The 12038-nt window shown below is 46.1% G+C and overlaps 1 protein-coding gene across 1 annotated transcript in view; it reads left to right on the forward strand.

Annotated features, from left to right (window-relative positions):
- LOC138764047 (di-N-acetylchitobiase-like) overlaps positions 1-12038 on the forward strand; it is a 36137-nt gene that overhangs the window by 8418 nt on the left and 15681 nt on the right. The window contains exons 3-6 of the mRNA XM_069939326.1: positions 2101-2309; positions 4741-4912; positions 4991-5088; positions 11871-12032. Of these exons, the coding sequence (XP_069795427.1) occupies positions 2101-2309; positions 4741-4912; positions 4991-5088; positions 11871-12032 (641 nt within the window). The remainder of the gene's footprint in view (positions 1-2100; positions 2310-4740; positions 4913-4990; positions 5089-11870; positions 12033-12038) is intronic.

Genomic DNA, 12038 nt, shown 5'->3' on the forward strand with positions numbered 1-12038 from the left:
GTGACTCCTGCCTGTTCCTCCACACTGTTAAGAATCCCGCTGTTAACCACAAACTCTGCCTTCAAGTTTGACCTTCCAAAGAGCATCACTTCACACTCAACTCAACTCCACAGAGGTCGTGGCCAAGTAAATACCATCACAATCTTACCCTCTGACTCTCCAACTTACACTGACAATTCAATTCTTTAAAGTTTCTTTGGACACAGATGTCGTGTGAATAAAACACAATGTTCTGGTGGAAATGTGCAGGAGGAGCTGATGAACCTTTCACCCGTATCAATGAAGGGAGCTGAACCAGAACGCCTTGCCAGGGATGGTGGTGGCAGCTGGAACTTTCGGGGCATTTAGGAGACTCTTAAACAGGCACATGGATGGAAGAAAAATGGAGGGTTATGGGGTATAATGGTTTAATACTGTATTTTTTTATGGTTTGGCACAACATCGAGGGCCAGAGGGCCTGTACTGTGCTATGGTGTTCAATGGTCTATGTTTTCTGTCTAGGATGTGTTCAGTAAGTGGAAGGCCTTCAAAGGCGAAATATTGAGAGTGCAGAGTTTGCATGTTCCTGTCAGGATTAAGAACAATGTTAACGGGCATAGGGAACCTTGGTTCTCAAGGGATATTAGCAATCTGGTAAAGGGGAAGAGAGAGGTGCATAGTAGGTGCAGATAACAAGGAGCAAATGAGGTGCTAGAAGAGTAAAGAAAAATGTAAGAGAATACTCAAGAAGGAAATCAGGAAGGCCAAAGGAGGGGGCTCTGGCAGATAACATGAAGGAAAATCCAAAGGGGTTCTACGGATAGTAAGGGACAAAATTGGTCCCCTAGAAGATCAGTGTGGTCATCTATCTGTGAAGCCTCATGAGATGGGGAGATCTTAAACAGTTTTTTTTTGCATCAGTATTTACTCATGAAACTGGCATAGGGTATAAGGAGGGAAGGGAAACAAGGAGTTGTGGCAGGCAGCCTATCGAGATTAAAGAGGAGGAGGTGCTTGCTGCCTTACAGTGAATAAAGGTAGATAAATCCCCTGGGCCCAACATGATATCCTCTTGGACTTTGAGGGACACTAGTGTAGAAATTGCAGGGGCCCTGGCAGGAATATTTAAAATGTCCTTTGTCACAGGATAGGTGCCCGAGTATTGGAGGGTAGATCACATTTCTCCGTCGTTTAAGTAAGGCTCCAAAAATAAACCAAGTAATGACAGGCCGGTGAGTCAGTATTATTGGAAGGTGTTCTGAAAGATTGGATATACAAGTATTTGGACTGCCAAGGGCTGATTAAGGATAGGTTTGTGTGTAGTAGGTCATGCTTATTGAATATTATAGAGAATTTTTGAGGAGGTTACCAAGAAAGTAGATGAAGGGAAAACTGTGGATATTTTCTACATGGACTTTAGTAAGGCCTTTGTCAAGGTCCCACATGGGAGGTTAGTTCAGACACTAGGTATCCATGGAGACATTGTGAACCGGATTCAACCATGGCTGGACGGGAGAAGCCAGAAATTAGTGGTGGGTGGTGCTTCTCAGACTGGAGGCCTGTGACTAGTTGTCTATATCAATGATCTGGATGATAATGTGGGAAATTGGACATCCTTCGAGCATAGAAGAATGAGGGGAGATTTGATAGAGGTTTACAAAATTATGAGGGGTAAAGACAGAATAAATAAAGAGGCCCTTACCACATAGATTTGGAGAGATAAATATGAAATGTCATGGCTTTAGGGTGAAAGAAAGATGTAGGGGGAACATTAGGGGGATCTTATTCACTCAAAGAGTGGTGGAAGTGCGAAATGAGCTGCCATCTGATGGGGTAAATGAAGGCTCACATGAATGGGAGAGGACCAGAGGGTTATAGAATAGGTGCAGGTCAGTGGGACTAGCAGAATTATGTTTCAGCACAGACTAAAGGACTGAATGGCCTTTTATCTGTGCTGTAGTGTTCCATGGTTCTATGTTCTAGGAAATATCTTTCTCCCACGTTCGCCAAATTCCTCCAGCAGGTTGTTTTTTACACCAGATTTCAGCATCTGCAGTCCACCATGTGGATTCTGACCTGTGAGTTAGGCGGCTTTAATCATTTTCTTTCTTCTACAATCAGTTCAACTCTCTATGCATGATCTCAGGGACCACACAGCTCGGAAAAACTGGATCAGGAATAAAATATATTTGACAACCACCAACTTTCTTGATGGAATCAATGTGAATCTCTTCACACAATTTGCAAAAGAATCTGAAAGTTATTATGAATTAAATCAACTGATAGAAGATCTGGTGGAAACTTTGCATGGAAAAGTACCTGGATCTCAGGTAAAGAACCGAATTTACATCCACATTATTTTATAGGGATATGTATAGAACTGTGAACGTCAATTGCTCTTAGCTGATGTTACAGCTACTATTGGAGACACTTTGTCTGCCTTACGGCGGCAGGCAAAAGAATATTTTGTGTGATTTTACATTTTCTGACAATTAAGAAAACTTTAACCTTGAATTTGTGCACCTTTTTGCATAGCTGCTTGAACTATGGTTGAATTTAGAGCCAACTGTTCTGGTAACAAATATTCCTTCTGCTGGGAACAGGCTGTCTTAATTGACTCAACGAAATCTCTTCATCAAGGCAGGGCGTTAAGTGGGAAAGTCTTCCCTCGCAGAGGTTGCAGGGCAATGCACAAAAGTGCTGGTGAGACTCAACAGGTCAGGCAGTATCCACAGGAGGTGAAGGGTGACCAATGTTTTGGCCCTGAGCCCTTCATCAAGGTACAAGTGAAGAGCAGGCAGGTCCTACAATAAAAAGTGGGGAAGAGAGGAAGAGCAGAAGCCAACAGGTAAGAAGTCCAAGGTGGGGATGGGTGGAAGGGTGCAAGAGAACAAAGCTGAGGTGATTGGTAGCAGGGGGGGGGGGTTAGCTCTCTGAAAGAAGGGGGAAGGGAATGGGGTGGGGAGCTGGAGGAAAGGAGGTAGACGAATAGGGAAAGAGGGAGACTCGAGGGAAGGGTTTAACCAAAACTGGAGAAGACAATGTTAATGCTGTCTGGTTGGAGAGTGCCCAGATGCAAGATTAGGTGGTGTTCCTGCAATTTGCTGTAGCCTGGGATTGGCAGGGCATCAGGGCAAGGATAGACATGTCGGTGTGGGAATGTTGTTTGGAATTAAATTGGTTGGCCACTGGGATGTCCCTGTCATTGCAGTGGACAGAGGAAAGGTGCTCTGCAAAATGATCTCCCGATCACTCTGATGTACGGGAGGCCGCACACAACAAGACCATTGGATGCGGTAGATGAGCCCAGCAGATTCACAAGGATCGCTTTGTTTGGAAGGACTGTTTGAGGCTCCAAAAGATAGTGAGGGAGGAGGTGTGGGGGAAAGTGGAGCACCTCCCTCCATCACAAGAGTAGGTTTCAAGGGGGTAATTGGTGGGACCTCTGGAAACCTTGACTTCACAGGTTTGGAGTATAGATTTCTGCACATAGACCACAAAAGCCCAAACATCGGGGACACGTGGGGACTCCTTAGATTTTAGAATGTGGGATGAGGCAAAGGAGGTGTTATTGAGGATGAGGACATGTTCTACGAGGTGGAGGAGGTGAGTGGCAGAAGGCACTGGTTGGGTCTGTGATTGAGGAAGAAAGGAGAGCTTTTTCACTTCATTATGGGGGATGAGGTGTATGGAGATAAGGATGTCTGCGGAGAAAATGAGGCAGTCGAATCCAGAGAACTGGAGGTTGTAGAATAGATGGGGGGCATGTGAGGTAATCGTGGATGTAGGTAGGAAGATGGAGTCAAGGTAAAATTATAGCAGTTTGATGGGGCAGGGGCTACCTGCATGTTCTCCTCCAAGTTGACAGCTGTAATTTTAACCACATTTCTGCTAGGACACCCCAATCAGAGTGGCCCACAGACGCCAGGAGTGGAGTGACCACTGGAGCCATCAATCAACTGAATGACTCACGAGACTCTCTTGTGTCTTGAAGTCAAGCTTGTGTAAATTTCTATAAATAGTTCACTCCATTTTTTGAAAAAAGAAGCAAAGAGAGTTCAGGTGTGGATTTGTGAAACTGTGTCTGTGGTTAATTCTCTGAGTAAACTCCTCGGCTACGTGTGCAGCTCAAACATTTTGGGCACAGTTACCACAATTTCATGGGACAGAAAACAAGAAGGAAAAGAAACCTTCCACTGCAATCATCGGGTGTGATGGTAAAATGTCTGCACACCCGTGTGTTCCCATGTGGAATGGAGACATCTTGTTCCTGAGCTCTGGCTCTCCAGCTCCCTGTGGTGTATCTAGTGGTTACGAGAGCTGTGCAAACCCTGGTCCATGCTGGATTATCAGATCCCAGCTGGGATGATGAAGGTGCAATTTAACCCCAGTGTCACTGGGTCGGAGAATTGGAAGCTTTGGGGCAATTGCAGGACCTGGAGGCTGTGAATGAGGAGAAGGGATGGGAACTGGGTTCACAGAGAATGAAGCCTTTGGAAGTGAAGGCTGGAAACCGTTACCTCAGGAGGTGGCTGAGTGGGGTGAATCGAACTGGATTCATCCTGTGATTGTCTGGAATCAGTCAATTCTGATCCACTGTTGGGCCCATTTCATGTCTCTCTTTCAATGTTAGACACTCTCTAAAACTCTGAAGCCCGGCATCTACCCAGTTCCTGTGAACCCTGCACTTGTTGGGAGAGTAATATAAAACTTCCCATGTGGTCGGAGCTAACATTAACTCTTGTAACTCATTGGTTTCAGGTCTCAGTTACCCTGCCCTGGTCTCCGGACTGCACTGATGGACAATGCTGTGACTATTTAAACATTTCACGAACCTGTGATTTTGTATTTGTGCGTTCATATAACATTCCACAAGACATGCGGTATGGCTGTATCGCACACCCACCTGCTCCCTATCACCAGGTTTTGTCTGGTAAGTACAACGAGACCTTCAGTCTCAGGGCGGCTTGATGTTTATTACCATCCAAATGATTCCATTTGTCCTTTCCAGGTCTCTCTGCCTTCATCAGACTGGGCATCGACTCCAGGAAGCTAGTGATGGGAGTTCCATGGTACGGCTATGACTATACTTGCCAACACTTTGTTGAGGTAAGGTGTGGTCATTATATTATCTAATTATTTAGGTTTGATCTCTAGCTGTGTTATTCTGGCCATGCACACTGTCCCTTTGGTCCTTTAAGGAGATAAATTAGATTGTCAGATTTCAGATTTATTTGTCAGAGTACATACATGACATCACATACATCCCTGAGATTCCTTTTTCCTGTGCGCATGGTAGAATTACCACTAATTGGTAGTGCCAAAATTAACTGCACACAGTGTAAACATGTAAACTAATAAAGAACTGAAAACATATAATGAATGTAAACAAACTTACTGTGCAACACAGAGAGAGCAAAGAAAATCAATAAAGTCCACAAGAACGAGTCCTCCAGTGAGTCCCTGATTGAATTTGTCGTTGAGGAGTCTGACGGTGGAGGGGGAGCAGCTGTTCCTGAACCTGGTGGTGCAGGTCTTGTGACACCTATATCTCTTTCCTGATGGCAGCAGCGAGAACAGAGCATGTAATGGGTGATGTGGGACTTCGATAATTGCTGCTGCTCTTTGACAGCAGCTTTCCCTGTATATTTTTTTGATGGTGGGCTGGGTTTTGGCTGTGATTTCCTGAGTGCTGACCACTACCTTTTGCAGGGCTTTATGTTCGAAGGTATTGTATCTCCCTCTGTCAGAATTGCAAGCTCTTAAACTCCACTGCAGAGAATAACTCGTCTCCTTCCTGATCTAGACCATCTCTGAATGGCCACAGCAATGGGTATTGTTGGATACCAGCGCATTGGAACTGGGGGTCTGGACAAATACCTTGTCACTCAGGAGCAGAGAAAGGATTTGCTTTTGTGCTATCCAGGCATGTCAACCCATTCTTGAGTCCAGAGCCAGGGCAAATGTAACACTACAATGCAGAGGATTGTTCTGAAGGTTCAGGTAAGGCAGTGCACAGGCGATGGGGAGGAAGGGTTTGTGAGATCAGGGGAGTGTTGGGACCTGTCAGCTCCTGTGGTCCAGACCTGGAATACCTCAAGGTGAGGGGCCACCCCGACTCCCTGCTGTGAGAACTCACATCAGTCTTACCAATCTTCACTGATTGTAGTCTGGAGGTGAGGAAATCCATGATCCAATTACACAGTGGTGTGTTAACTCCCTGGTCCTGGAGTTTGCTGATCAATTTTGAGGAACTGATAAATGCTGAACTGTAGTCGATAATGAACATCCTGATGAATGCATCTTTGCTGTCCAAGTGTTTCAGGGCTTTGTGTGGAGCCGGTGAGATGGCATCCACTGTAGACCTGTTGCTGCAATGGGTGAACCGTTCAGACAGGAGCTGATCTACTTCATTACCAGCCTTTCTAAACACTTCATCACTGGTGATGTAAGTGCTGCTGGTCGATCGTCGTTAAGGCAGGTAACTGCACTTTCCTAATGATTGATACCTGTTTGTAAAAGATGGGTACCACACCCTGCTGGAGTGAAGATATCCATGAATACCTCTGTAAGTTGATCAGTACAGATCAACTACTGGGCCAGGTACTCCATCTGGGCTGGATGCTTTCCTGGGATTCGCTCTCCTGAAGACAGCCTGCATATCATCCTCAGATATGGACAGGATGGGTTTGTTGGGGGATGTGGGGGTGTGGAGGGGTAGGGTTTCACTGTTAATGTCATCAAATGAGGGGTAGAAGGTGTTGAGTTCCTTTGGGAAAGAAACTTTGCCGTCAGCTACTTTACAGGACTTGGTTTGTAACAGGTTATGGTGTTCAGGCCCTGCCACACCTGTCGGGTGTCCCGTGTTGTTTCCATTTTCATCCAGAATCTTCACTTCACGCAGGAGATGGGTTTCCACAGGTCATACATGCTCCTGCTGTAATGATCTGGATCTCCAGACTTCAATGCCTACAATCTGGATCTCAGCAGGTTCTGGATTTCATTGTTCATCCAGGGCTTCTGGTTGGGGAAAGCCCTGAATGATTTGGTTGGAACACATTCACGCATAGCCTCTATATTCTCGTTCAGATTCTCAGCAAAGTTCTTGATCAGCGTCCAATCTGCTGACTTGAGGAAGTGTCTGCACACACCAGAGGAGCTCAGCCAGTCTTTTCAGCGTCCATAAAAAGCAAACATTGCCGGCATTTTGGGCCTGAGCCCTTCTTCAAGGAATAAGTAAAATACCAAGAAACAGGAAATCTCAGAATTCAGACAGTGCCGGCTGGGGGAGGAATCCAGACCCACAAAAAGGGTTAATTGGATAGGACAAGGGACGAGGTAAGAATTTATCATGTCCATGCGAAAGGAGATGGAAGAAAGAGACTGAGATAAGGAAAGGCATTGGGGGACAAGGTGGGGGGAAGGTTTAACGAAAGCCAGAGAAGATGACGTTACTGCCATCCGGTTGGAGGGGGCCCAGTCGGAAGATAAGGTGTTGTTCCTCCAATTTGCGGGTGGTCTTGGTCTGACAGTGCATGAGATGATGGACAGAAATATCAGCAAGGGAATGTGATGGGGAATTGAAATGGGTGGACACTGGGAGATCCACGCTATTAAAGCAGACATATCAGGTTAAAAAGATAGCCATGGGTACCTGCATGCTATGCTTGCCTTTTTGTTGGCTCCATGGAGCAATCCATGCTATGAGCCTACATAGGCAAAGCCCCTCAACTCTTCCACCGCCACATCAATCACCACTTTGTTGCTGCCTCATTTGCCCATAATCAGCTCGTTGACTTCATCCACTTGGCACCCTGACCTCAAATTCTCTTGGTCCATCTCCAGCAACACTCTCCCTTTCCTCCATCTCTCCATCTCCATCTTGGGAGACAAACTCCCAACAGACATCTTCGAGAAACCCACCAGCTCCCACAGCTGCCTCAATGACAACTCTTCCCTCCCTGTCTCCTGGAAGAATTCCCATTCAAATATTCAATTCTTTACAATTTATTGGCTGGTGACCGTGTTTACTGGGAGGGGTTCGATTAATCTGGGGGGCGCGGTCTACCCCTGTGCTTGGCCGGCAGGGTTGAAACTAGCTGGGTTAAGTCCAGGTGGGCCAGTTACATACGGTCAATGGTGAAAAGTTCCTCCCTACCTTCATGGTGTGAGGTACCTAACTTGTTGCAGAGGCATTGGAGCACTAGAGCACCTTCGGGTTCCTGGTCCTTGTTGCCGACAGGAATTCACCTGGAAGTTTAAGGGGGTGGATGGGGGGAGTCATAAACTATCTCGGCTTATGATGCCTGATGGTCCTTTTTCAGGGCCGTATGGATCCCGAGGAGAACCCAGGATAGCTCATCCACCCATTTGGGGCCGGTCAACTGGGCCACAAGGGCCGATTCGAGATACCTGTGAAAACGTTTGACTAGGCTGTTGGATTGGGGGTGGTAGGCTGTCGTGCGGTGCAGCTTAGTGCCGAGTATGCGGCCCAACTCTGTCCATTAGGCAGAAGTGAAGCCAAAATCCTGAGGCGGGAGTACAGCTGGTGCAGGTAGGAGGCATGTTCCTGGTGAATTCTGCTGGCGATGAGGATATAATCCAGGTACATGAACAGGAATAAAATATATTTGACAATCACCAACTTTCTTGATCGAATCAATGTGAACCTCTTCACACAATTTGCAAAAGAATCTGAAAGTTATTATGAATTAAACCAACTGATAGAAGATCTGGTGGAAACTTTGCATGGAAAAGTACCTGGATCTCAGGTAAAGAACCGAATTTACATCCACATTATTTTATAGGAGTATGTATAGAACTGTGAACATCAATTCCTTTTAGCTGATGAAACAGCTACTAATGGAGACACATTGTCTGCCTTACGGCGGCAGGCAAAATGATATTTTGTGTAATTTTACATTTTCTGACAATTAAGAAATCTTTAATCTTGAATTTGTGCACCTTTCTGCAAAGCTGCTTGAACTATGGTTGAGTTTAGAGCCAACAGTTCTGGTAACGAATATTCCTTCTGCTGGGAACAGGCTGTTTTAATTGACTCAATGAAATCTCTTCATCAAGGCAGGGCGTTAAGCGGGAAAGTCTTCCCTCGCAGAGGTTGCAGGGCAATGCACAAAAGTGCTGGTGAGACTCAGCAGGTCAGGCAGTATCCACAGGAGGTGAAGGGTGACCAATGTTTTGGCCCTGAGCCCTTCATCAAGGTACGAGTGAAAAGCAGGCAGGAGCTACAATAAAGAGTGGGGAAGAGTGGAAGAGCAGAAACCAACAGGTAAGAAGTCCTAGGTGAGCATGGGTGGAAGGGTGCAAGAGAACAAAGCTGAGGTGTTTGGTGGTGGGGAGGGGGCGGGGGTTAGCTCTCTGAAAGAAGGGGGAAGGGAATGGGGTGAGGAGCTGGAGGAAAGGTGGTAGACAAATAGGGAAAGAGGGAGACTCGAGGGAGGGGTTTAACTGAAACTGGAGGTCAATGTTAATGCTGTCTGGTTGGAGAGCACCCAGAAGCAAGATTAGGTGGTGTTCCTCCAATTTGCTATAGCCTGGGATTGGCAGGACATCAGGGCATGGATAGACATCTCAGTGTGGGAATGTTGTTTGGAATTAAATTGGTTGGCCACTGGAATGTCCCTGTTATTGCAGTGGACAGAGGAAAGGTGCTCTGCAAAATGATCTCCCGATCACTCTGATGTACGGGAGGTCGCACACAACAAGACCATTGGATGCGGTAGATGAGCCCAGCAGATTCACAAGGATTGCTTCGTTTGGAAGGACTGTTTGGGGCCCCAAAAGATGGTGAGGGAGGAGGTGTGGGTGAAAGTGGAGCACCTCCCTCCATCACAAGGGTAGATTTGCAAGGGAGTGATTAGTGGGACCTGTGGAAATTGGAGTTTCTCCATTATTGTGCATTACCTTCAACCTTGTTGTGTGCAGTTCTTTGTAATTTACAAGTGAATTTGAGGTCAGGGTGAAATTCATCAGCAAAATGGTTTCAGTTGGCGAGCTCATCTTGGGCGCAGGAGGCAGCACTGATGTAATCGTCAATATAGCAGGGATAGAGTTGAGGAACTTGTCTTCGCAGGTTTGGAGTATAGATTTCTGCACATAGACCACAAAAGCACAAACATAGGGGACACGTGGTGACTCTTTGGATTCTAGAATGTGGGATGAGGCAAAGGAGGTATTATTGAGGGTGAGGACATGTTCTACCAGGTGGAGGAGGTGAGTGGCGGAGGGCACTGATTGGGTCTGTGGCTGAGGAAGAAAGGAGAGCTTTGCCACCTCATTATGAGGGATGAGGTGTATGGAGATAAGGATGTTTGCGGAGAAAATGAGGCAGTCATGTCCAGGGAACTGGAGGTTGTAAAATAGATGGGGGGCATGTGAAGTAATTGTGGATGTAGGTAGGAAGCGGCTGGGGTGAGAAGATGGAGTCGAGCAAAAGTTATAGCAGTTTGGTGGGGCAGGGGCTACCTGCATGTTCTCTTCCAAGTTGACAGCTATAATTGTAACCACATTTCTCCTAGGACACCCCAATCAGAGGGGCCCACAGAAGCCAGGAGTGGGGTGACCACTGGAGCCATCAATCAACTGAATGGCTCACGAGACTTTCTTGTGTCTTGAAGTTAAGCTTGTGTAAATTTCTATAAATAGTTCACTCCATTTTTTGAAAAAGAAGTAAAGAGAGTTTGGGTGTGGATTTGTGAAACTGTGCCTGTGGTTAATTCTCTGAGTAAACTCAAAGTGGGAGTTGAATTCCTCGGCTACGTGTGCAGCTCAAACATTTTGGGAACAGTTACCACAATTTCATGGGACAGAAAACAAGAAGGAAAAGAAACCTTCCACTGCAATCATCGGGTGTAATGGTAAAACGTCTGCGCACCCGTGTGTTTCCATGTGGAATGAAGACATCTTGCTCCTGAGTGGTGTATCCAGTGGTTACGAGAGCTGTGCAAACCCTGGACCACGCTGGGTTATCAGATCCCAGCTGGGATGGTGAAGGTGCAATTTAACCCCAGTGTCACTAGGATGGAGAATTGGAAGTTTTGGGGCAACTGCGGGACCTGGAGTCTGTGAATGAGGAGAAGGGACGGGAACTGGGTTCACAGAGAGTGAAGCCTTTGGGAATGAAGGCTTTAATCTTTCCAGTTCCTACTTCCCCTTCTCTCTCCACCTAGCCTAGACTCATTCCCCCTCCCCCTATCATCTCCCACCCTCACCACCCCCCTCCCCTTTTTGTTTGGACATCTCTCATGTTCCCCCACACCTTGATGAAGGGCTCAAGCCTGAAACGTTAGTGATGTATCTTTACCTTTGCTACATAGAGGCACTGTTTGACCTGCTGAGTTTCTCCAGCATTTGTGTGTTTTTCCATATTTCTTGAAGTGGATTCTCTGGGAACCTGTGTTCCCAACTAACACTCCAAATTCCAACTTAATACATCATAATTATTCCTCCCCCAATTAAATACCTTTCCCATAGTGTTGGCTGGTCTCCTCATCCCTGGTGTTGCTGAATGTCAAGGAACTGTTGCCACTGTCTCTAAAATGCTCCCCCACCCAGAGGTCTGTCACCTGACCAGCTTAATTGTCCAGTGCAAGATCCAGAAAGTCCTCTCCTCTCAACAGCCTGTCCTCCTACTCTGTCAGGAATCCTTGGACACACTTAACAGATCCTGCCCCCTCTGCACCTTCTCAACCACTTTATAACTGGATGATGATTGAACTTGCCTTTGTTTCCAACAAAAATCTACTCAGACCTGTTTAATCACTCTTATTGCATCAGATAAACTGACACAAGTAGCAGAATTTTGTTTCCAGATTAAATTCATTGACAAGTACAATTTATTCACCTTTTATATTTATTTTTTCAATTTTCAGGCTGGAAATTGTGAATTGGTAAATGTCTCCGTTGATGAAATCGCTTGCAGTTATCTACCTGCGACTCGTCTCCATTATAAAGATATCATGAACCTTCTGCCGAGATCAATCACTGGCAGGATCTGGGATGACATTCATAAAACCCCTTACTTTATGTACATGGTAAGC

The sequence above is a fragment of the Narcine bancroftii genome, chromosome 5 (assembly GCF_036971445.1).
Source record: "Narcine bancroftii isolate sNarBan1 chromosome 5, sNarBan1.hap1, whole genome shotgun sequence".
In the NCBI taxonomy this organism is placed as follows: domain Eukaryota; kingdom Metazoa; phylum Chordata; class Chondrichthyes; order Torpediniformes; family Narcinidae; genus Narcine; species Narcine bancroftii.